The sequence below is a fragment of the Cucurbita moschata genome, unplaced genomic scaffold (assembly GCF_002738365.1).
Source record: "Cucurbita moschata cultivar Rifu unplaced genomic scaffold, Cmos_1.0 Cmo_Scf00005, whole genome shotgun sequence".
Taxonomy (NCBI): Eukaryota; Viridiplantae; Streptophyta; class Magnoliopsida; order Cucurbitales; family Cucurbitaceae; genus Cucurbita; species Cucurbita moschata.
In genome coordinates this window covers 3,850,838-3,874,387 of record NW_019268521.1, presented here as the reverse complement: position 1 = coordinate 3,874,387, position 23,550 = coordinate 3,850,838, and the positions used below count along the sequence as shown (strand labels likewise).

Genomic DNA, 23,550 nt, shown 5'->3' with positions numbered 1-23,550 from the left:
TGCTCTCTCAATTCAATAGTTCAACCACTATTTATCAGACGGTAAACTGGGGTTCTACGAACCTCTTAGTCTAAAATGTTGTCCTTTTAGATATATTATCAAAATTAATAGAGAGTCATTCAAGTTGTGTGGTTCGTGGAACCTACTATAAATGTTATAGGTCAGACAAATGACTAATTGGGTTTCCAAAGTAGCTGTCATTATGATATATGAATAAATGTACAACTATATTTTACTTAACTCTTGGAAATCAATAGAACACCATAAATATATCATTCTTCTTACATACATTTTAATTAATGCATATGTTTCTAAAGTCATAGATGATAAGAAAAAATATCTTTTACATCTGATGATGATAATCTTGGCTTTAAATTTTGAAGTGTTGCATTCATGATGAATAAGATATTGAAATATTAAATTAACCATAGCTAAAGATAATTAACTTAATTGTATTATCTTAGCTGCAATAACATGCATGGATATGTAAATGATTCTTTCTCATATAATTTACATATATTCCCAAAAACAAAGGGTTGCCTCTAACCATCCCTGATAACTCACTATATAAACACTAAATCTCAATAAATAAAACACAATTAGACTTGATTTTGAATAGGGTTTGGGAAGAAACTCTTTAAGGAGTGGGTTTGATTACTCTTAGTAGGTAGAGAATTTGGTATAAAGAAGGTTGTAGTTGGAGGGCTTTGCAGGTCTGTTATTGGGTGTATGAATTTGCAATTGGGGCATGTGGGTGAGGACTTCAAAAGCATAACCAATAAGTGACACTGCATGCAAACTCTGGCCTCCATCTCTTGCTGCTGCCCTCCTTCAAATCTTAGCCATGGAGGACACCCATTTCCTTGTTTCAAACCCTTCCCCAACCCACCACCCATAATCCCATCGCTCTTCTTCTTTGTCTGACCACCGTGTCTGATAGATTGGCAATTCAGATTGAGCTCAAGGTCCAAGCTCAAGGGCTCACCTCCAAGACTGTTGGGACCCTCCCATTTCCTTCTTGGATCCATTGAGGTTCTCTTTTGTGTCTTGGTATTATAGAAATATATCTGTCCTGACTGTGAAACAAAAAGATGACCATCGAAATAGAAAGTTGTATAAATATATAGTTCTTGATATAGAAAGTGAAGAAAACAGAACAAAGTAGTTTAGTACCTGAATATCCAGACATCGTTGCCACTCCAAAGGTAATGGAGTCTCGAGCTGGAGCTCAATATCAGTGGGAGAATTGAAGGTTTCTCCTTGTGGGTCTTCCCATTTTCTCTTCATTTGGATTTGCAGAGAGAAAAGGGCTGAAATGAAGGAGATATCTATCCGATCCCTGTGTGTGGGTGTATGTGTGTTAAAAAGGGGTGAAAATGGCTACATATAATATGGAGGATGGGGGGTTAACTTTAAGTGCAAGGAAGAATCTAGTTGGAGGCAGGCTTTAAGGTTGATCTTGATGGTGTTTAACGTATGCATTTATGTCAAAGTTCCCAAAAATTGGTGAAAAACTCCGGCCAACGTCCAAATAGAGATATAAAGTTCACAAGCTCTCTCAAATTTTGATTAAGAGTTATTATCTGATGAACAGAGCGCAAGGCCAAAGGAAAAATGGAAAAATATGGATTAGCTCCATAATCTCGTAATGTATTTATGAAGGCGGTGACATGGGGGGAGGAGGAAGGTGGGTATGTTGAATGGCAGCCATTAATGTGGGAAGTCGAGATGTAGTTGAAGGAAGGTCTTTGATGGCTATGGCATCTTTAATAGAGTCAGTAACTCCCAACTTTCTCAGCTGGCTCACTCAATAAACCTATAACACTTTTAAAGCTCTCACCATATGCATATCTACCAATGCCATTAAAACGCCTGTCACCCTCACCTCCCGAAATTACATTTAACTCAATCTAGGTTTAGGAGAAAGTTTTTCATTTATTTGAATTCAACCGAATCCAAATAAGTTCATAACCCAACTCGAACCGTAGAAATTGGGTTGAATTAGGTTGGATTGATTGAGTTTTTTAGGTGGTCGAGTTATTTGAATGCAGATATAAGTGTATACTGAGGAATTTTGTGGACAGACAGAAACTTAACTGAGTTTACAGAAGGAACGAGATTTACTCTTTATACTGGAAAGGGATAATGTGAGGTCATTAAATGGTTAGATGGAAAAAGGGATTCGTTTCGGCTACCTGCCTTCATTAACTCATCATGAATTCACTTAAATGTTTGCTACTACACCTGACGATCTCTTCTCTTTCAACTTGGACTTCTTGTATTACTCGACCGGCCTTTGTGTGTCCTTCCCCTTTCATTTAAGCCCCCACAGTTTCCTTAGCTTGCTGCAGCAGCAATGATCTGTCGCAACCCACCAAGCTCCGGTTTGAAAAATCTGCTTTTAAGTTTAGCAAGTTGCATAGGAGAACGAATTGCACAAGTGTTTAAAAAATCACGAGGGAAAGCTCAAAGAATTGGCGGTGGACTTGAGTCATTACAAATGGTATCAGAGTCAGGGCGATGTATCAGTAAGAAGGCTAAGTCCCGAAGGAGGTGGACACTAGGCGGTGTACCAACAAGAATACTGGCCCTAAAGGAGAGAGATTAGGGAGTCCCGTATCGATTGGAGAACAGAGCGAGTGCCAGCGTGGACGCTGGACCTCGAAGGGGGAGTGAATTATGAGATCCCACATCGGTTAGAGGAGAGAACGAAGCATCCTTTATAAGAGTGTGGAAACATCTCCCTAACAGACACGTTTAAGAAATCTTGAGAAGTTGGAAGGGAAAAACTCAAAAAAGACCATATATGTTAGCGGAAGGTTTGGGCCGTTATCGAAGATTTCAAGCCTTATCGTATTTGTTAATAGCCTGAAACCAAGTGGGTTAGAGTTTGATTTCAAATGAATTGAGTAATCCCAACCCAGAAAGGATTATCTTATTCGTTAATGGTTAAGGGATTAGGACACTTTTGAATATTACAAAGTGATAGTGACCATAAAGTGAAAATCACTTATAAATCTCATTTTTCATTTCTCAATCTCTAAAATTGCTCCAATTTTTCATATATTTTTCTCTCTTCTTACAGATCAAAATTTTTATAAAAATAATTTAAAATTTTCTCATTTATAAGCCGTTTTAAACATAGATACAACAAACTTCAACCGCTAAATAGCTTTTTTTTTTCTTTTTTCTTTTAAGTTATTTTGAATTGAAAATGATAAACTTACAAACAAACCGAAACTTTGGATACTAAAATTAAAGAGTTTTTCATATTTAAAGTTTTAATATTTAAAAATATTAAACTAAAAAATAAAAACTAAAGAGTTTTAAAGATTGAAAAACTAAACTACTAATTAAGAAGAAAAGAAAAGAGTAATTGTTCGTCATAAATTGAAGAGGAAAATAATTTATGAGTTATAAATGAACTATTTTTCTCGAAAGACATTAATACTATAAATGAAATTTATTTTTAATTTTTTAAGAAATTTTTTTTTAACGTTTTAATTAATGAATGACGTATAAGACATAAAAACATTAATGCCCAATTTATAACCCAAAAAATTTGAATATTCAACCTAAATACATACCCATTAGAACTATATTTACTACATTTATTTAAAAATAAATAAAAATCCAACCAACATACAAGGCAATATATGAACATATATGGGAATATAGTTTTTTTTGTCCTTCCTTCCATAATTATCAATAAATGAAATAAAATAAAATAAAGTTAGCCTAGACGACCGCGACTCTCCACTATGGCACTTTGAACATAACCTCTTATCGTTTTGTTTTGGACTTCTCCAAAAACCTTCATTTCAATAAAAATAATATTTTTTTTATTATAAATCCATAATTATTTCCTAAATTAGTCGACGATGTTTTATTTATTTATGTTACAAGCAAAACATTTTCATTCAAACATAACAAAATCTGTCTTTTCGTTTACATTTAATTTGTTCTGAATTAGGGTATTATTATAAAATTTTAAATGATTTATTTATTTATTTAATTAAGGCTATTTATTGAATGTAAATTTTATCCTCCTTGAATTTGTGAGCATTACACGTAAACTTCGTTCATACTTGATGGCTGCACTCCTTGGCAAGCACATGTTCGTCTTCGTTCCATTTCCCACCCGACCCTGTTTCCCACGGCGGTGCTTCTTCGAGTTCGATTCGGCCCTATCCATCTCTCATCGAACTTCTGTTTCAACCGTTCGAGCTACTTCGGCTGCCTCCATGGAAACTAGGACCGAGCTATCGGTTTGTATTATCTCTTATCTTCTCTTGCTTGCTCTGTAAATTGAATTGTGTAGAATGGAATCTGGATGATTAGGCTCCGGTCGAAGCTGTTTGTAATTTCCTCTGCTTGGTGTTTGAGAGAATCGCAAAAGATATGAGATAATATATGCTAAATGAAATGGCCGATGGTGTATTGAGGCGTCGTATATATATGTTTTGTTGCGAAAAATCTAGGCGGATTTGAATTGGATTGAGTTATACTGAGAGTTTGAGTGATTCAACTACGTCAATTCTAAACTTCTTTCCGAAGATATAGCCCGGCGTAACGAAACATTATCAGGAACCTCTTCAAGGTTTGAGATCATTGTTTTCAGGTAGTGAGAGAGGAAGTGTAGTTTGAAGTTGGTTCTAGGTCTATTTGATTACATGTTCATTAATTCCTCATGAAAGAAGGATGTTAAAGAATACTTTGGTAAGATTAAATTAGTCAAATGTGTGTCTCGTAAGAGTGACAAGCATTTATTGGGAAAATGAAAGTTGACCTAACCTGTCAACTTTACCTTTCCGAATTGCAATATTCTTTTTTCCTAGCTCTAATGATCTTCTGGTTTTTGCGTAGGACCCTGTTTTGATTGATAAGGAAGTCAACAACATTGAGAATATTTTAGCTTGTTCCGTATGTTATGGCCCATTGACTGCGGCAGCTGGTTCGGGACTTTCAGTGTATGTTTGAAACTGTATTGTACCTATTTTTGCTTTTCTTATTTCTTCTATTGCGTCTTAGTAATTGATGTGTCTTCATTTATATGCTTTTGATACAGGGAGTCCACAAAGGGATATCAATTGGAATGCGGCACATGTAAAAAGTCATTCACTGGCAGTGAATCTCACTTGGACTTGACGATATCCGCTGGAATTAACAATGAAGAATCCATGCCTGCTACCACAGAGATTTTTCGGTATTTCAATGTTCTCATCTGCTTTGTATTATGAAGGGGCAGTTAATTAGCATGCTACTAAAATTTTCAAATGCAAAAGGCTTCATGGTCTTGAGAGAAATTAATTTTGTTACAAATTCCATGTGATGGATCTTTATGCTTCATGTTAAAAGGCATTTTTGTTTAGAGCTAGAAGCTCGGTAAGCCATATACACGGGGACACCATTGCTACAATAAAAATTGACGGAATCCAATATACACGGGGACATATTGGTGTACCTATCAGAGGTTTATGGAGGTCTGGGATATTTTCAGAAATATTTTTGCTTTTTGCCATATTGGAATTAGGATTATATTGGTTGCTAGCTAGTCTTAGTTGTAATGAAACAAATGAAGTTATGGGTGTTTGGTTGGAACTTGTGATACCTCTCCCTCGTTGCCTCCTTCCCCTTTTTTCTCATCTCATGTTTATCAGCTTTTCACTGGATCAGGACTAGATTGGTGTCTTTTCTGTATGAGAGGGGCTGGCGTCAAAGTTTTTCAGCAATCCTTGGATTTCCAGGCCCAGAAAAGGAGGTGATGTCAGCTCTTTTATCTGTCATGTTATTAAACTGCCTACATGGTACTTTTTATGTAATATCAGCATGTAAGTATAGGCTCAACATTAGGAACTGGATTAGTCCATTAATACCAATGCAAAGTCAGAGGCAGGTCTAGTATTTTGTTTTAGAGTGTTCTATTACTGATGAAGAGGAGGCCCTAGTGCCAACCCCTATAACAATGTTGAGGTCCGCAAAGATTAGTGATTTTAACGTGTCTCTGTTTTCACGCCTACTAGACTACTAGTGGTATCAGTTCAAGATGTAACCATGTTCCCAATACTAAGGACATGTTGATTTCATTGCAGTTCGAGTTTATAAAAAATTTCATCACACCAGTCTTAGGTGGAAACATAATTGATGCAAGTTGTGGAAGCGGAATGTTTTCAAGAATCTTTGCCAAGAGTGGGTTATTTTCTTCTGTTGTTGCATTGGACTACTCGGAGAACATGTTAAAGGAGTGTTATGCATTCATCAAAGAAGAGGAAAACTTCCCCAAAGAGTAAACAATATTTTCTTTTAGTTCTAGCTTTACATTAGTAGTTGTGGAATTGCTATAGTTCAAGGATCTTTGTGTTGCATATTTAGATTGTTGTTTGAATTTTTAATCTAAATGAAAATTGTCATTCTTAGGAGCTTGGTTCTGATTAGAGCTGATATTGCTCGGCTTCCATTTGCTTCAAGTTCTATTGATGCAGTGCATGCTGGTGCTGCTTTACACTGCTGGCCTTCACCATCAGCTGCTGTGAGTATTTTTCATCTGTATCTGGGGGTTATAGGTTGTGATTTGACGTTTCATAGTTGCACTAATGAAAAACACACTGCACAAGCTGCAGTTTGTTGATGGTTATTGGCTTTTTACTATAGTGATATGATTACTCATCTTCAAAGAAAATATATTTTACTTCTCTTTACTTCGCTTGTATGATTGTTAAATGTGTATATTACTGGCACCAACATATACCTATAATTGTACCACAGATTCATCTCACTAAACTAATCAACGGATATGCTTTTGTGATTAACTGTGTCCAGAATGGTCTTGCAGGTGGCTGAAATAAGTAGAATTTTAAAACCCGGAGGAGTATTTGTTGGGAGCACTTACATAATCGATGGACCATTTTCTTTTATGCCATTTTTGGGGACTCAAATAGAGGTATATTCGCAATTTGTTTTAATTTTCCCCTCTACAACTTCTGGGATTCTCCTTGGATGCTTAGGTAGTTTGATTACTTCAGTTCATTATATATATACACTTTTCACTCTTCGAAATCGCTCCACCTAAGTAGTGTAAAAGTTCTCTATTTATAATCATTTAAAAAATCAAATAAATTACAAAAAGATATAGGAAGAGCAATAAATGGATACAAAATATTTGTATGATAACTACGTGAGTCGTAATGGAAGATATTTGCCTGTAATAAAAGATCAAATATTCTATATATAGTAAATTATAATTCATGACTAAACATCATACAACACGAAGTGTTTACCATTGCTTAATGCTGCAACGTTGCATCCAAATTCTGGTTTTTTGTTACTGTTTTTGCCTCTTACCTTAGTAGTTAATCCTTAAACTTTGCATTGTGTGTATTGTGCACCTCTCTCCGCACAGATTGCAAAGAAGACAATAGGGGGCCACATCGTTCTATCTGAACGTGAATTAGAAGAACTCTGCACGGCCTGTGGTATGGTCGACTTTAGATGTTTAAGAAATAGGAGGTTTGTAATGTTCTCTGCTAGAAAACGCAGCTGAACATTTGGGTTGTGGTTTCCAGTCCTCTGGTTTTATTATAATATATATATGTATATATATTTTTTTTTTCTTTTTTAGCATTCAGAACTTCTCAAAAGTTGATGTTTTATGTATGTTGGCTGCTGGTTGTCCTACATCTGGTTGTAATATAATTTATCCATATATTTGCTTTATACCTTCTGTGACCTAAAAGAAAATGACCAATTGCAGAAAAGGGATTTTTTTTAAAAAATAAAATAAAAGGGAATAACGCTAGAAGGAGGGCTTGAACCTCCGACCTTGTGGTTAACAGCCACACGCTCTAACCAACTGAGCTATTCCAGCGTTTGTTATCAGTTTTGTTGGTAAATTTAACTTACAAATATTGAAAATGAAATATTTTATTAAAAAAAAGATAGGTAAAAGTATTACCAACGCTAGAAAGAGGGTTTGAACCTCCGACCTTGTGGTTAACAGCCACATGCTCTAACCAACTGAGCTATTCCAGCATGTTTACTTATGTATTTTGTTGTTTTATAATTTTCGTTTATGCACTTTCAAATGTTCAATTTCAATCCCTACATTTTTAATAATATAAATATTAAAAATAGTTATAACTGTCAATTTATTGCAAACCTTTTTTTTTATTATTATTAAAAAAAACATTTTAATCTCTATTAACATTCCTTTTATAATTTTTGAAAATAAGTCACCGGAGAGAATACAAAATTTATTAAATTTAAAAACTAAATATAAAATTTATTAAATTACTAGCCACTCAAACAAAAATACCAAAATAATATTTTAACCAAAAATATGTAAGAAATGCTATTAAAAAAAAAAAAAAAAAAGGCTTAAACCTTTTAACTACGCTCTAGCAGCTTTTCCAGCTTTCAGAAATTGAAAGTCTAATGAGAACGCAAAAGAAGGAAAAGAAAAGAAAATGTTACATAAAAACGCTAGAAGGAGGGTTTGAACCTCCGACCTTGTGGTTAACAGCCACACGCTCTAACCAACTGAGCTATTCCAGCTTATTGATGAGGCATTATTTATTATTTTAATTAAATTTTACATTCTGTTTTGTTCACGGTTTCCATTGACATACTGAATGGATTCACTTGCAATTGTGACAATCATCCAATATTTTACAGCCTTCACAAGTCCTGTACATAAAATGACCTCTTTGGCAACAAGTCAAAAACAACACAAAGCACCCAACAAAATTCCAGAGAACATTCAATAAAACCAGCAGATAGCAAAGCCAACAAATTGATGAACAAAACAAATGAAAGATTATAGACTTAAGACTAATATATGTTGGTGTACATCCACTCCAGTCACTTCCAATATGTTGACTCAACCAGCTCAAGCTGTACTAGCAATACGGACACAATAATTGGCTCAATCAAACCATTCTCAAAGTCTCAGATAGAGATGCTAAAGTCCCTTACAGAGCTCGCCTTGAATTCCAATCCCAAGAAACAGTGAAGCTTTATAAAGTCTTTCTGTCTAGGTGCAAGTAGTCCCCATTACAAAGAAAATTCTCAACCACAAAGAAAATTCTCAACCATCCCTCTCAATCGCTACGCCCTATAAGGATAGAAGGGTTCTAATACATTTTTAAGCCGAATTTTTCATCTACCCACCCCAACCTTATATTGCTAAGCTACCCTATTTTGTTGTATTCCATGCTACTTTACCATATAAGGAATCAAATTGATACAAAACCATCAAAATTATATAAATTGTTGCATACGAGTAATATATACCAGCATTATATTACTCAGCATTGAATTATCGATGGGAACTAAAAAAACTCACTTGTGTGGTGTGGCAAGGATAAAAACCAAAATGAGAATGTGAATTTAGGAAGAGAGAGGAAGAGATACTTCAACCCATGGGAAGAATTCCACTTAGCACGATCCTCTACGATGATATGATATTGTCAACTTTGAGCATAAACTCATATGGCTTTACTTTTGGGTTTCCAAAAGGCCTCATACCAATAAAGATAATGTAGGACTTATCAGGTTTTGTAAAGAACCAGTATATATTATGGAACATGAATAAATAACAGAGAACGAATGTATCCGATCTGATGCCATCTGCACAACTTTAACTTCTGTTAGTAGGAATCAGACACGCCTACAAGAAAAGCTTGGCAAAGAGCTTATTATGAACTTACCCAATCACGTTGTATAAACAAGAACTTAGTAAATATATAACACATTTTATATTCCTTCCAATGGCGAAAACAAATAAGAATAGCGACTGTGTTACACCAATATGAGGAGACGAGTTTGATTCCACTGTACAAATTTGGTTGAACATACGCATGTAAAAACTGCAAGAGCACTCATCTTCTGTTTTGAATTGCAGAGAATTCCATAAATAAAAATTATAATACTTCCCGACCATCAAGATTGAAGCCCAGTACGTGAAATGGAGTAGCTTTTCTGGTCTCAGAAAATACATAACAGAGTACATTCCCTCGGAAGGCTATTGTTTGAGAAAATTTGAAATTGTCCACTGGCTATAAAGGGCTGTCTTTTCGTCATCATCGAAATCTAGATCATCCTCTTCTTTATAGTCCATATCAATGACTTCTCTGTCTCTAGAATGTAGCTCACCTGACTCTGATAAATGAACTTGAGAGAATGGAGAACCTGAAGTTGGCCATTCAGAAGTTATTTGTTGCATCTCTGATTCAATTAAAACTTCCATACGTGCTCGTTCTCTATCTCTTGGATAAGTGCAATACAGAAACGAGTATATAAAACAACAGAGAGCCAATGGAATTCCTATTGCTGTGTATAATGCCCGGGCTAATGATGCTGCATTCCCCCTATCTGTGCCAATCTCTTCAGTCTCACTAGATCCTCTCTTAACGGGCTTATATCCATAGACATGCTGAGCCAGAATCCCAACAATAGGAGGAGCAAATGATGACAAAATAGATTCCAAAGATCGATCTAAAGCATAGACACTTGTCCGAGATTTTTCGGGAACTATTTCTGCAAAAATAGGACTGCAAAAAAACAATTCAAATCATAATTTGAAGTCAATATTGCATATCTGCTTCTTTCATGCTTGAATCATGAGTAACATACACGTCAACAAATTCTATAAGGCTGTATTAACATTCTCTGCTTGATGTGCATTTTTCTAGATATCGTTCATAAGTAAATGACATCTATCCTATCATCACTAATGATGGTAATTATCCTCTAGGATGTATTTGTTTTCTCATAAATCAAAACACATTGGTCCTTCCAGATTCTAGGCAAGACTAGTTTCCTTGTGAGCCAAAACTACCAAATAGGAATCTTTTAGTTTTGGCGAAAACCTATTGTTCGAAGGAAGAATTGCTTATTAACTAATTTTCGAAGGAAAACTAGATATTGTCTTTTCAGTTTCCAAGTAATTGTCCCACCTGGATTCCTCATAGACTGAGATAGATGATGGCAGTAAGTATGACACTTACTTATTTGTAGCTGGAGCATTCCAAGAAATGAAAAACCCCACAATGAGCAAGACTAGTCCATGGAGAACTGCTGTAAATGGGCCATCCGGCAAGAAGAGCAGAAGAACTGCAGCTAGAGGAATGCCTGACGCTGAGCTGATTTGTGCCAGAATAATCCTCCCGGAATCTGGGAAACGTGTGGAGAGGATATCTCCCATTTTACCTCCAAACAAGCCTCCAAGAGAGTTTCCAATCACAAACAGGCCCATCAGAAAAGCAGTCTTCTCATGGGAGAAGCCCTTGAGTTCCAACCACATTGTTGCAAATGACAAGGCTGACCAGGGAAATGAACCTGTGACACCCTGCGCTACTATGATCTGAAAGGATGGAATCCTTATAACTGATTTTGATTCCTGTACCAAGTCCTTGACTCCAGAACAAAAGGAATTATGGGGTGGAATACGATTACCAGTTTTCATGCCGTTGTCTGAAAAATGTGGATCGTGTGCAAAGAGACGGACTAGAATGCCAACAACAACACTGATTAGTCCAACAAGATGAAATGCAATTCTCCAACCAGGGATTCCCATAATTGTTATTGGAGCTATTATTATTGAACACAACCCGCCAATAATGGAGCCTAAGTTGCCAGTCGTTTGAAGCCATCCAAAAGCCAAACCACGGTTATGGTCATCTGTTGAATCTGCGACGAGGGACTGGATGGCAGGTGCAACTAATGCAAGGCCAATCCCATTCAATGCTCTTGAAACAGCGACCTGTTGGGTACAATCTGAATGACTTATAATCAGCTAATATTTAATTCCAGCATAGGTAAATCTGCAACACATTAATATATTGAGCTAAAACCTTCTAAAAAATCAACTTGCTAAATTTTTGTTGACTTTAACACAATTTCTAAACACCAAAGGAAATTGAAAATTTATTGTCCATAAGTCTGCGCAGGCTTTCCCTCTTCCAACAAATCATCCAAAATGTTTACGCATTTCAAACATATATTAATGTTTCACATAAAAGGCCAACGTGCTGAGATTTTCGCATCAATTTCTTTATTTCCCATAGACATCTGGGAACAAAATCGCAAAGAGCGAAACAAGCCCACTTGATAACAAAATTGTCGATATCACTTTCTCAGTCCCCTATTTCTTACTAATCTCTTATTTTACCAAGATCCGTTGTCGCAAAGTTTTAGTGGCACAATGAGAGATAAAGTAGTCAACGATTTAATATTTCACGTGATTCAGTGACAAGAAAAAAATATCGATTCTGACTCTTCATGATCTCACATCATTTCATTCCTTGCTATATGCTTTCAAGTAATTGCAAATGTATTCTTGCATGCGCTGATAAGAATGATGCAATTTACAGAGAAAAGTACATTTCCAACCAGAATTGAGCAAAGATTACGCCTCACTAAAAATGTCAAGGCAACACATCTGTTCATGGTTTCGACCAAAACGAAAAAAAAAAAAACCATTAAGTACGCTCATTCAAAATCTTCATATGAGATCTACTTCATAATATTTCAAAAAATTTCTCTAGCAAGTGGATAAAGCGAAATTGACGTGGTAAAGCAGTAATTTATATGGCTTGTTATTTTTACGCGTTCCAGGACCGTTTAATCGTTACAATTCCAACTTTCCATTTTTTATCACTACATCAATATTCATGAACGAACAAGGAAGAGAAATACGTTGTATTTCAATCGATTCGTTCAACAGCCCTAAACTTCCATTCGTTATCATACGTACGCAATAAAACAGAATATCCGGAAGCGAATACACAAACAAGCGAAAAGAAGGAAACAAAATTGGCGAGATCAAAACAACGGCGGAGAACGTAGCATTATCTAGGGCTACACAACAATGAAATGAAAAAAAAAAAAAAAAAATCAGGAGCAAGAGTAGAATTGGATGAACCTGAAGGAATGTAGAGGAAACGGCAACGAGAAACGTAGCGGCGGCCCAGAGGAAAGCGCCGAGAGCAATGACATGAGCTCGGTTATGGCGCACGGCCAAATAAGCAGCCAAGGGATAGCAAGAGGCCTGAACGATGGATCTGAAGAGAGTCAAGGAACCGAGACCAGTAGGACCGGTGTGCAAGGCGGCACCGACCTCTTTGTATACACCAGGTAACAGAGATTCGTCGGCCCTCTCCATTACTCCGGCGAGGTTTACCAGAATCAATGTCACCGTCTCGGACTTCATCTCGGTCCCTCCCTCGGCGCCCGCGAATTTAGGCTAGAATTCGTAGTTGACACCCGCTTTTATATGCCAATTGGATTCCCTCCCTCCAATTGCATGTTCCAGTCCCTCGTCTTTAATTAGTCTTTTTCCTCCTCCTATCTCCTAAAATAAATACTTTTTAGTTAAATAAATTCATTAAATAATTCATTAGAGAATATTCCTAAGATTATTTTAATTTTTTTTTTATTATTATTATTATTATTTTTATCCTTATCCAGTAATATAGTCTCTCGCTGTCTCGAATTCCATAATACACCAAAATTAGAATATCCGTTGCTTCGCCACCACGCCAATCTGGTGGAATGTGTGGTTTTTTATCAGGTGTGAACAGATCTATTCTATACAACGCCGCAAGACACTTTTGGGCCGGGCTCACGGCCCACTACCAGTACCTACATCTGCTTTACTTTTGGGCTAACTCTTAGAGGTGGACCACTCAAGTAACCGGTCAACTTCCTCGCTAGCAGATATTGTCCACTTTAACTTATTACGTATGTCATTAATCTCACGGTCTACTAGGAAGAGTTTTCCACACCCTTACGAGAAATGTTTTGTTCCTCTCTCCAACTGAGGTGGGATCTCACAATCCACCCCCTTGAAGCCTAGCGTACTCGCTAGAACATTCCTTGGTGTCTGGCTCTAATACCATTTGTAATAGCTCAAGTTCACCACTAACAAATAATACATATTTATAATAAATGTTTTGTTTCCCTCTCCACCCTAGAACACAGTCCGGTGCTTGGCTCTAATACCATTTGTAATAACCCAAACCCATCGCTTGCAAATATCACACCCTTGTAAGAAATATTTTGTTCCCCTCTCCACCGTGGAACACCGCCCAGTGCCTACATTTGATATCATTTGTAACAGCTCAAGCTCTCACCCTAGCATATATTTTCCAATTTAACTCGTTACATATCGTCATTAGCCTCACGATTTTAAAACACATCTACTATGTAGAGGTTTCCACATCCTTATAACAAATGTTTCATTCTCCTCTCCAAAGCTTGAAAAAGTCAGCCATTGCGTTTTTTCAAAGTTATGAAAATGAGATGCTTCACTTTTTGGATTACATCTCAATAGATTTGGATGTATAATCTTTTTAAGACGTGAGGATGTCACAATGATAATAGCTAGGTTAAGAAGTAGTGGGGAACACGAAGGGATAATCAAAACCACTCGAGTCTAGGGTTGAAACCCACGAAGGAGACCACGATAATGTCTCCTCAATACTTTATTCAAAACACAATTTCTTTTCATCATCAAATAAATCGATCGTTTCATGAAAAAAGAGATTAAATTAAAAACATATGATATGAATCTTAGACAATATCAATAATAACAAGCATCGTTATCAACAAAATTAAGTGAACAATAAAAACGCTTAAATCAAAAGATTTTTAGTAGACCATCATATTAATATTTAAATCTTAGCGGGTCCCATTCCGACCGGAGATGGCAGCTGCAGTTGGAGTGGGTCGGCGCCATTTTTCAAAATCTCCCTTAGAATACATCTCCATTGATACGAGACTTAGAATTTATGTACAAGGTAGACAATATCATACTATTATGGGGAGTCGTGATTATGAACAACCCTTTGTCACGCTGCAAATTATTGGAGCAACGACCGGTGAAATTCACCTCCTGGGGTACCACTGCTATTGGTTCTCCAGGTTTCATCATTTTGCAGCGCGGCTGACACGAACAGTGGGCTTGTACTTTCGTGGGGCGCGTCTAAATCAGCCCTGATAGCAGCCTGTGTCTTTACCACACGAGAAGAGTAAAGACCCGATCCAGAAGTTTCTAGAATAGAGGGTGTGGAGCTGGTTGTTTTAACCAAGTTGAAGAGATCAAATCGGCGGGAGTATGATGACCCACCAGCGGTAAACGGCGGGGAAGGGATTCCGGTGAACTCTTGCACCATAGCACGGAAATTCGTAGTGTCGGTTGTGAGAACGGTGGTGGGGGCTCTCCGTGAGGCTCTAGTTCTCTTCTTTGTGGTGGCTTTGGGATGCAAAACCCCAGATGAGCGAATTGGGATTTGGTTTTGGGTGGGTTCCGCGGCGGCGGGTTCAGATGTTCCGGCGTTGGAAGGGTTGTTGAAAGTGTAATCGGAGGGGAAATCGTAGAAAGGGGAGGAGGGGAGGAGGTGGGTCTGGTAGGAATTGGGGTTGAAGAAAAGTGGTGGCGGCGGCGGTGGCGGCGGGGGAAAAGCGTGATGAGAGTCGTAATCTTCATCGCCGCCGCTGGAGGATTGCAAACTTGGGCTGCCGGAATCCATGTGTGAAGGTGGTTTGAGGGAATCAAAATGGAAATGTTTTAGTTGTCATTCAGTTGGAAGCGAAAAGGGTGAGGTTGGTGTGTCTAAAAAGAAGTGAAAACGCATAGATTGGAATAGATATGTACTAATAATGAGATGGAAGATCTAAGCATGGGCTAAGCTAAAAGAGAAAAAGGGTATAGCCATTAGGGGTGGAAAGCTAGGGTTTTTTTTTTGGGGGGAGAGGTGGACGATCTGTATTTGAATTAAGAGGGTTTGAGAAGTGAAGAAGACGTGTGGACCCGCCATTTCAGAAAGGGGTTGCTGCCCACGGGTCAAACTCAACTGAAACACGAAAGAGATGTCTTTTTTGCCCGGGTTCGTATCTTTATAAGAAATGATTAGGTGTCTCGCTTTGACATCATTTGTAACCGTTCAAACTTACCACTAGAAGATATTGTCCTTTTTGGGTTTTCTCTTACGGACTTCCTTCGTGAGTTTTCTCTGATATCATTGGTAACAATTCAAGGCGACTGAGAGGTATTGTCATTTTTTGGTTTTTCCTTACGAACTTCCTTCGTGGGTTTTCTCACTACTAGAAGATATTGTCTTTTTTGGGTTTTTCCGTACCGCCTTCTTTCATGAGTTTTCTCTAATGTCATTGGTGACAATTCAAGCCTACCGGAAGGTATTGTCATTTTTTGGTTTTTCCTTACGAACTTCCTTTGTGGGTTTTCTCTAATACTATTTGTAATGGAAGATATTATCTTCTTTGAATTTTTCCTTATGAGTTTTTTTTGTGGGTTTTCCCTTACGGGCTTCCTTCATGAGCACACCCCTCGATTTCCACACCCTTATAAGAAATGTTTCGATGTCTAGCTTTGATACTATTTACGACGGTTCAACCTCACGACTAGAAGATATTATCCCTTTTGAGTTTTCCCTTACAAGTTTTTCCTCCGCTCCATGTATACCTTTGATACCACTTATAATAGTTAAGACCTACCACTAGAAAAATACTGTCATTTTTCAAGTTTTTCTTTTGTAACTTTCTTTCAAAGTTTTAAAATTGAGAAGTTTTGTTATTCCCTCCAATCAACCAATCAACGTGAGATCTCACAATCATTAAAGTAAAAAAAAAGATTATTATAAGAAATATTTTGTTGTCACTATTATTAAAGTAAAAAAAACATTAGTATATAATATAATTTGTGAGCCTTCATATAAATCAAAATGTGATGTAAAATGTGCTATCCAGACCATAGAATAATTAATAAACATATCATTTATAACAAACAAATTCACTTGCCAACAATAAAAACGCAACCGTTGCTCGTGAACCTTTTGTTTATTTTTTTAATAATAATATAAATGAAATTAAAATATTAATATTACACAACATAAATAAATAAATAATCAATAGATATATTATAACGTCGATATGACATATTTTAGCCATATTAAGAGACGGAATTTCCCCCATGAATTAAGGAACACTCAATATTTTCATCATAATAATTCATTTTAAGGCATGTTTAACTTCATTTATTTACAAAATTAAAAAAAAAAAAAAAAAAAAAAAAAGGGAATCTTGTATCCAGATCAGCCTTTGACTTAGTCAAAGCTCAGAAATATAAGATCAAGCTAGCTATGATTGAGAGCTACACCAGAGAATCTTTCTTCTAAGAAAATAAAATCCATATATGACAATTCAGCAATAATATTCATAATTACAGTACATGAAATATTCGAATTATTATTATTAAAAAAAAAAAACAGAAATAAATCCATAAATGAAGTAACACCTGGAACAAACAAGGTTATACTTACAGATTTAGGGCAGGAGATGTCGTTGTCATGGTGTGTACCCTCGATGGATCAAGTAAGACGTACCCTACAAAACCCTAAACCCTAAACCCTAATTTGAGACCGAGGTCATTTGAAGTGGCTAGGAGACAAGGGGCGGCTCCATTTCTCCACTCCTTAGTGCGCTTACTTGTCGACACCTTTTAACAAGACTCCAAAGGGTTGCATTGCACGTTGGCTTGCTTTGGATGTGCACGCGTGGGGGGTGGGTGAGTTTGTTTCTGTATGTCTTTTGATCGTCTTGGCTATTGCTGTTCCGATATCTCGGGCCTTTTTGGCTGTTGCTGTGGTTGGTGGACTGTTTCTTAGGCCCTTTTGGCCTTGTCACATGTATAATTGACCATTTTTGGCTTGCATGGCTAGCGGGCTTGGGCTCAAGAAATAAGATATGCACATGGCTGTGACAATAGTACTACGATACTACATTAGCTTTCTAGATTTTGGTGGATTTTTTTCGTTAGGAACCACGAACATTCGTAATGGTATTGTATGATATATATTGTCTATTTTGGCTTTTGGTTTACCTAAAAGACCTCGTACCAAAACATGATCTTCCTCTTAATTAGCCAATGTGGGACTACTCGTTTCAGTAATCATTAACAATCCTCCCCTTGAACAAAATACTCCTTATGAAACCCGCGAGCAGTCTCTCCTTAGTTGAGGCTTGACTTCTTTCTTTGGAGCCCTTGAACAAAGTACACCCATTTTTCAACATTTGAGTCACTTTTGAGGACTAGGACTACTTGTTTCAATAATCATCCCCTTGAACAAAATACATCATACCTTATATCTATGAAACTTTCGATAGCCTCCTCTTAATCAGGGCTCCACTCCTTTCTTTGGAGTCCTTCAACAAAGTACAGTCTTTATTCAACACTGGGTCACTTTTGACTATATCTTCGAGACTCACAACTTCTTTGTTTGACATTTGAAAATTCTATTGACATGATTAAGTTAAGGGAATAACTTTGATGTCATGTTAAAACCAAGACCCTCTAGAATGGTAATGATATTATACACTTTGAGTATAAGATCTCATAGCTTTGCTTTTCGTTTATCCAAAAAGTCTCTCATGCCAATAGTGATAGTGTTGATAACATTTTTGGGTACAATAATTGGAAAAGAAACACGTGAACATGAGACTACGTCCACATAAAACTCCTTAATACATGGATAGAACTCAAAATATTGGATACACCAAGCAGAGTTGAAGGTACGTAAAAGCATGTAGGTTCCATACAGCTTGATTGCGATGAAGATACTCTAAAACCCATATGGGAAAGATGGTGGAAAAGGTGTTGCAAGAACGAAGGGATAAGCTTGGATCATAAATCCCTTCTCCTTTACGTGTTAGCCACCAAATACGCATCCCTATCTCTATCTCCTATCTCTATCTCAGCCTTGAATCCCAAGGCTTGACCCCATGTGAGGCACCAAATACAAAGCCCTTCCTTCCATTTCAAGCTCTCCAGTATCATCACACCTCGTCGTTGAGGCCACAACCACCGCCGCTTTATACATTTCCTTCACTTTGCGTAGCTCTTGAAACAACCACCAAACCAAACCTCTTCTCCGCCACCTCCTTGCTTTGTCGGTTGTCTTTTACAACAAGGAAAGTGTTGGGAAGGGTTCCATACACTCTCCAGACCCAACCTTGGTACTTTTAACCCACACAAATGGACCCCAATATGCCCTAAATTTTTACCTTATATTATTATTATTATTATTATTATCATTATAAAAGAAAAAGCCAAATCCAGCTTTAGATGCCACACTGTTTTTATAAGTTNTTTGACTGCATTTTTTTTTTTTTTTTTTTTTTTTTTTTTTTTTTTTTTTTTTTGCAATATCTTGAAAAGCTTTTTATTTTTATTTTAATAAACCCCAAAATATATTGCTCTTTTGTCGGCAAATCAATCCCCTTCTTTGCCCTTCCATTAGCTAATTCCATATCCTATACTACATGCTAATACTGTATCTACGTATATCTATTTTACGTGCAGGACCCGCCTCGAATGAAGAGGGGTTCTCTGTTCCCGTCCCACCCAATTTCATGTTCGCCCCACTTTCACATCTTCTTAACTCAGAAATAGCAAATGACTGGAGAGAGGAAAGGTTCCTTTTTTTAGGGTACCCACTGTAACATATCCAATGACAAATGGTGTCACGGGTTCAAATCCCTCTTCGCTCACAATTGACTTAAAACGAAAAAGACTTTTCTATCCCCGCTCCACCATGTAGACATCCGTAAATGTAGAAGGAATTTTGGAATATGAAGAGGGGTTGAATGGGAGAAAGAAAATTGGAATTTTGGAAAGTCAATTTAGGAAGTAGCGAGGAGAGGTCGTGCGCCAAAAGATTAAATTTTCTTTTAAATGTCTAAAATAAAAATAAATAAATTAATAAATAAATTAATAAATAAATGGATGTCCGGTGGTTGGCCTTGCACTCTTTACTTTTTCAGATTTTCCGAATATATCTTTGCCTCACCTTACACTAGGATAATTTTTAATATCACACCCCTTTTAAAACTCTACACTATCTTATAAATATCTTATTTAAAACTCGAACGCTTCAAGTTTAGAATTTAGATTCAGCACTCGTGTCCCAACATTCTTCTATTACTTACTATTTAGTTTTAAAAGTGAAAACTATCCCCACGTACCAAACATCAATCCTTTCCGCATGTTTTATTTTCATTCACATGTATCTTAGAAAAATTTCAAGGTGGTTACCGAACATAGAATTACTCCAAACGAAACACGTTTAATTATAAAATTTTTATGATTGAGTCGCCGAAAATGAAAGTTGTTGGTATAAGCAGTAATTTTTTGTTTTTTTTAAGGTTTTCTTTTGGACGTGGTCCCAAAATCAATTGCTCCAAACAAACCACCTTAACCATGGAGCCACCAAACCAAAGGTGGTTAGTATAAATAGTAATTTTTAATTTTTTAAATCTTTCTTAGTCATCTTATCATCAAGATTACTCTCATTTGAATATGGTCTGAGTTCTCATGTAAAATTGTTCCAAACAGACTACATTTAACTATTGAGCTACCGAAAAAGAAAGATTGTTAGTATAAGCAGTAATTTTAAATTTTTAAAGTTTTTCTTAGATATCCTATTCTCCTAATTACTCTCTCGATCTTAAATTTATATACGAAACAAAACTATAGACCAAAGTGCATTTTTCCAAGGTCATTTCAGAAGCTTTAAAGATGCTATCATTTTTAGGGACTATTTTCTAGTACCAATCACAAAGCTAATTTTAATTTATGATTTGTGGGTCCCACGCAAAAATAAGGTAACAGGTTCCTAATTATATATATATATATTTTTTTTAAACTCAAATATCGTTAGTAATCTTTAATGTAGCTTTTTCATAAAATTTATATTATATAGTTCATTAATGTAATACATTTAAGCATCTAATTTCAAATAAAAAAAAACATATATTGGAATAATTCATAAATCATGCATGTATAGTAACACAATGGAGGCAATAAAAAAAATAAAAAATAAAAAAAAAAGGTGGGAAGGGAAATTTAAAATAATAATGGAGAAATAAAATTTACAAAATAAAATAAAATAAAAAATTAATGGATTATTGTTTGTAGCGATATTGAATTAAGAAGAGTGTAAAGGGCGTGCCGACCCGCACCCCACCGACAGCTTTTTAGGGAGACAAAAAGTCCACATTTTTGTTACGATGTTTTTGTATGTACCTCTCCCTATCTCTTCCCCTCCTACTTCAAAACTGTAATATTCAAATTTTTTATATTAATTTTAAATTTTGGGTACGTTATTTATTACGATTCTTAAATATTCTTAATTTTCATAATAAATTAAAAGGTATACGGCTAAGTTGTATCGTAACTCTATTAAATTGGTTGGATTATGTTTTAAAAAATTAGCTCAACCCAAATAAAAAATAATAATTGAATTAACTCTATCCACAAAAAAAAAAAAAAAAAAAAACCCTAAATTTGCGGGAAATATTATTTAAAAAAATTCCATAAAACCTTAAGTAGTCCCGATTGGGTTAAAAACTATTTTAAAAAACTTTATTTATCTACGTAACATATTATATTACTAAGATCTCATAAAACTTAAATATCAAACATTTATAAGACATAATACATCACTGACATCTATTATAACTATTAAATATTCTTAATTTTATAGAGCTACATTGGACGGTAACCCTATTTTCAGATTGGTCTGATTATGTCAACCCGCAAGCCAACTTACGTTTTTTCGATTTTTTCCAAAAATTAATTCTAACCCAAATGAAAATAATAGTAACTCAATCTAATTTTTATAGTTTGAATTAGGTAGTCCATATTGGTCGAGTTCTCGAGTCTCGTAAACAACTCTATCCACAAAAAAACAAAAAAACCCTAAATTTGCCGAATAATCTCATAAAACCCTAGGTAGTTCAGATTGGGTTAACAATTATTTAAAAAACCTTATTTATAAAACTCAAATATCAAACATTTAACATCTATAAGACATAATATATCACTAACATCTATTATAACTATTAGATATTCTTAATTTTACAGAGCTAAATTAGATTATAACCCTATTTTCGGGTTGGTCCAATTATGTCAACCAGCAAGCTATCTTAGGTTTTTTTTTCCCGATCTTTTCAAAAAATTAGCTCCACCCAAATAAAAATATCTTGGCTCACAAAAAAAAAAAAAAAAAAAAACCCTAAATTTGCGGAAAATACTAAAAACCCTTTTAATTTAAATTTTCGGAATTAAGCTGTAATCCAGTTTAACAAACCAATTGCTTTTGTTTTTGGCCCTAATTATGAAAAGTGGAAGTTATCATTACCCCAATGCACAAATTTATTAATTTACTCCAACAAGAAGACAATTTTATTTATATTATTTATTTATTTAATTAACAAATTTCAAGAAGACAATTTTATTTATATTATTTATTTATTTAATTAACAAATTTGGAGAGTAGTTTTGATCATCCGGTGGGTATTAATGCGAAGAAGATGATAGTGATATCAGTTTATAAGACTTTATGGAAGAGAAGCATATTAAAATTATAATAAATCAATGTCCCAATCCTACCAATCATTTTTTACCAATATAATTAATTCATTACCACTCTTATTATGTCTCAATTAATATCAAGAATGTTCTCATTAATAATGTCTTACCTTTTATGTACTATGCTTATTTCCATAATTTCATTCAAATTATTGGTCACATAAAATTTCATATCTTCAAATTTGGAACATGAATTCAGGAACGTTCTCTTGTCTTTAATTACCTTAAAGTTTGAAAGCTATTCCCACAAACTAACGCGGAGTCCTTTTAGCATATGTTGTGACACTAGAGTAAAAGAAAGGTATGTACATGAATGAACACGAGTCTTTTTCACATATCACCCGTTAACCTCACAGTTTTAAAATGCGTATACTAGAGAGAGGTTTCCACACCCTTATAAGAAATGTTTCATTCCCCTCTCCAATCAACGTGAGATTTCATAATCCACCTCCTTGGGGCCCACTCCGCCCTGTATCTGGCTCTGATACCATTTGTAGCATCCCAAACCCATCACTAGCAAATATTGTCTATTTTGACCCGTTATGTATCGATCTTAGCTACACAATTTTAGAACGTGTCTATTAGGGAGGGGTTTCCACGCTCTTGTAAGGAATGTTTTGTTCCTCTCTACACCCAATGTTGAATCTCACCAAATGAGAGAAATTCTAAAGATAAAATGACTAAAAAATACTCGAAAGAAATGAAAACTTAGATCAATAAAGTACGACTTTCTTTTCGATGGTTCAATCATAAGAACTTCATGGTCAACTTTACTTGACTCAATTCTACATTGGGTGACCACTTGAAAATTTTTCTAGGATGCACGTGAGTAAGAACAAAACATGCAAGAAAGACAACTCGTGCTTAATACGCTCTCATTTACTCTGATGTCACATCAATTAATAAATCATTTTTATAATTAATAGAGAATTAATAATCTAGACCTCTCAACTTAAACCTAATTATATTAGATTGATAAAAATATTTATCGAACATCAAACGCATCGTAATCACACATTTAGTCTTCTTTTTCAAAAAAAAAAAAAAAAAAAATCAAACTAATTACCTAATCTTGTTGATTACTTCAAGAATACAATTCTTTTTAA

The 23,550-nt window shown here is 35.5% G+C and overlaps 3 protein-coding genes and 3 non-coding genes across 7 annotated transcripts; 1 reads left to right on the top strand and 5 right to left on the bottom strand.

Moving 5' to 3' along the window:
• Window positions 1-466: 466 nt before the first annotated feature.
• Window positions 467-1,524, bottom strand: LOC111443136. The gene is made up of 2 exons (XM_023080801.1): window positions 1,174-1,524; window positions 467-1,076 (listed from the first exon to the last, which is right to left on the bottom strand). Exons 1-2 carry the CDS (start codon window positions 1,285-1,287, stop codon window positions 600-602), a joined length of 591 nt encoding a protein of 196 aa, XP_022936569.1. The 5' UTR covers window positions 1,288-1,524; the 3' UTR covers window positions 467-599.
• Window positions 1,525-4,047: 2,523 nt separating this feature from the next.
• Window positions 4,048-7,713, top strand: LOC111443486 (uncharacterized methyltransferase At1g78140, chloroplastic). The gene is made up of 8 exons (XM_023081308.1): window positions 4,048-4,268; window positions 4,867-4,970; window positions 5,069-5,206; window positions 5,677-5,761; window positions 6,093-6,286; window positions 6,418-6,529; window positions 6,833-6,940; window positions 7,400-7,713. The coding sequence occupies exons 1-8, from the start codon at window positions 4,092-4,094 to the stop codon at window positions 7,538-7,540; spliced, it is 1,059 nt and encodes a 352-aa protein (XP_022937076.1). The 5' UTR covers window positions 4,048-4,091; the 3' UTR covers window positions 7,541-7,713.
• A 77-nt stretch (window positions 7,714-7,790) lies between these two features.
• TRNAN-GUU lies at window positions 7,791-7,864 on the bottom strand. The gene has a single exon. It is a non-coding gene; the product is annotated as a tRNA-Asn (tRNA).
• Window positions 7,865-7,954: 90 nt separating this feature from the next.
• TRNAN-GUU lies at window positions 7,955-8,028 on the bottom strand. The gene has a single exon. It is a non-coding gene; the product is annotated as a tRNA-Asn (tRNA).
• Window positions 8,029-8,476: 448 nt separating this feature from the next.
• Window positions 8,477-8,550, bottom strand: TRNAN-GUU. The gene has a single exon. It is a non-coding gene; the product is annotated as a tRNA-Asn (tRNA).
• A 1,179-nt stretch (window positions 8,551-9,729) lies between these two features.
• On the bottom strand, window positions 9,730-13,336 carry LOC111443485. 2 transcript variants are annotated; one of them, XM_023081306.1, is made up of 3 exons: window positions 12,920-13,336; window positions 11,004-11,758; window positions 9,730-10,547 (listed from the first exon to the last, which is right to left on the bottom strand). In XM_023081306.1, the coding sequence occupies exons 1-3, from the start codon at window positions 13,205-13,207 to the stop codon at window positions 10,019-10,021; spliced, it is 1,572 nt and encodes a 523-aa protein (XP_022937074.1). In that variant the 5' UTR covers window positions 13,208-13,336; the 3' UTR covers window positions 9,730-10,018. The 2 variants fall into 2 exon arrangements, with proteins under 2 accessions (XP_022937074.1, XP_022937075.1); XM_023081307.1 differs by having other exon boundaries at window positions 10,463-10,547; window positions 10,953-11,758.
• Window positions 13,337-23,550: the final 10,214 nt, after the last annotated feature.

Excerpts from the sequence above, each read along its gene's own strand:
- LOC111443136 (XM_023080801.1), bottom strand. The coding sequence starts at position 1,287 with ATGAAGAGAAAATGGGAAGACCCACAAGGAGAAACCTTCAATTCTCCC. Across the intron at positions 1,077-1,173 it reads AACGATGTCTGGATATTCAG|TCAGGACAGATATATTTCTA; the intron begins GTACTAAACTAC and ends TTTGTTTCACAG.
- LOC111443486 (XM_023081308.1), top strand. The coding sequence starts at position 4,092 with ATGGCTGCACTCCTTGGCAAGCACATGTTCGTCTTCGTTCCATTTCCC. Across the intron at positions 4,269-4,866 it reads AAACTAGGACCGAGCTATCG|GACCCTGTTTTGATTGATAA; the intron begins GTTTGTATTATC and ends GTTTTTGCGTAG. Across the intron at positions 5,762-6,092 it reads TTCCAGGCCCAGAAAAGGAG|TTCGAGTTTATAAAAAATTT; the intron begins GTGATGTCAGCT and ends ATTTCATTGCAG.
- LOC111443485 (XM_023081306.1), bottom strand. The coding sequence starts at position 13,207 with ATGAAGTCCGAGACGGTGACATTGATTCTGGTAAACCTCGCCGGAGTA. Across the intron at positions 11,759-12,919 it reads TTTCCTCTACATTCCTTCAG|GTCGCTGTTTCAAGAGCATT; the intron begins GTTCATCCAATT and ends TGTACCCAACAG. Across the intron at positions 10,548-11,003 it reads AATGCTCCAGCTACAAATAA|TCCTATTTTTGCAGAAATAG; the intron begins GTAAGTGTCATA and ends GTTTTTTTGCAG.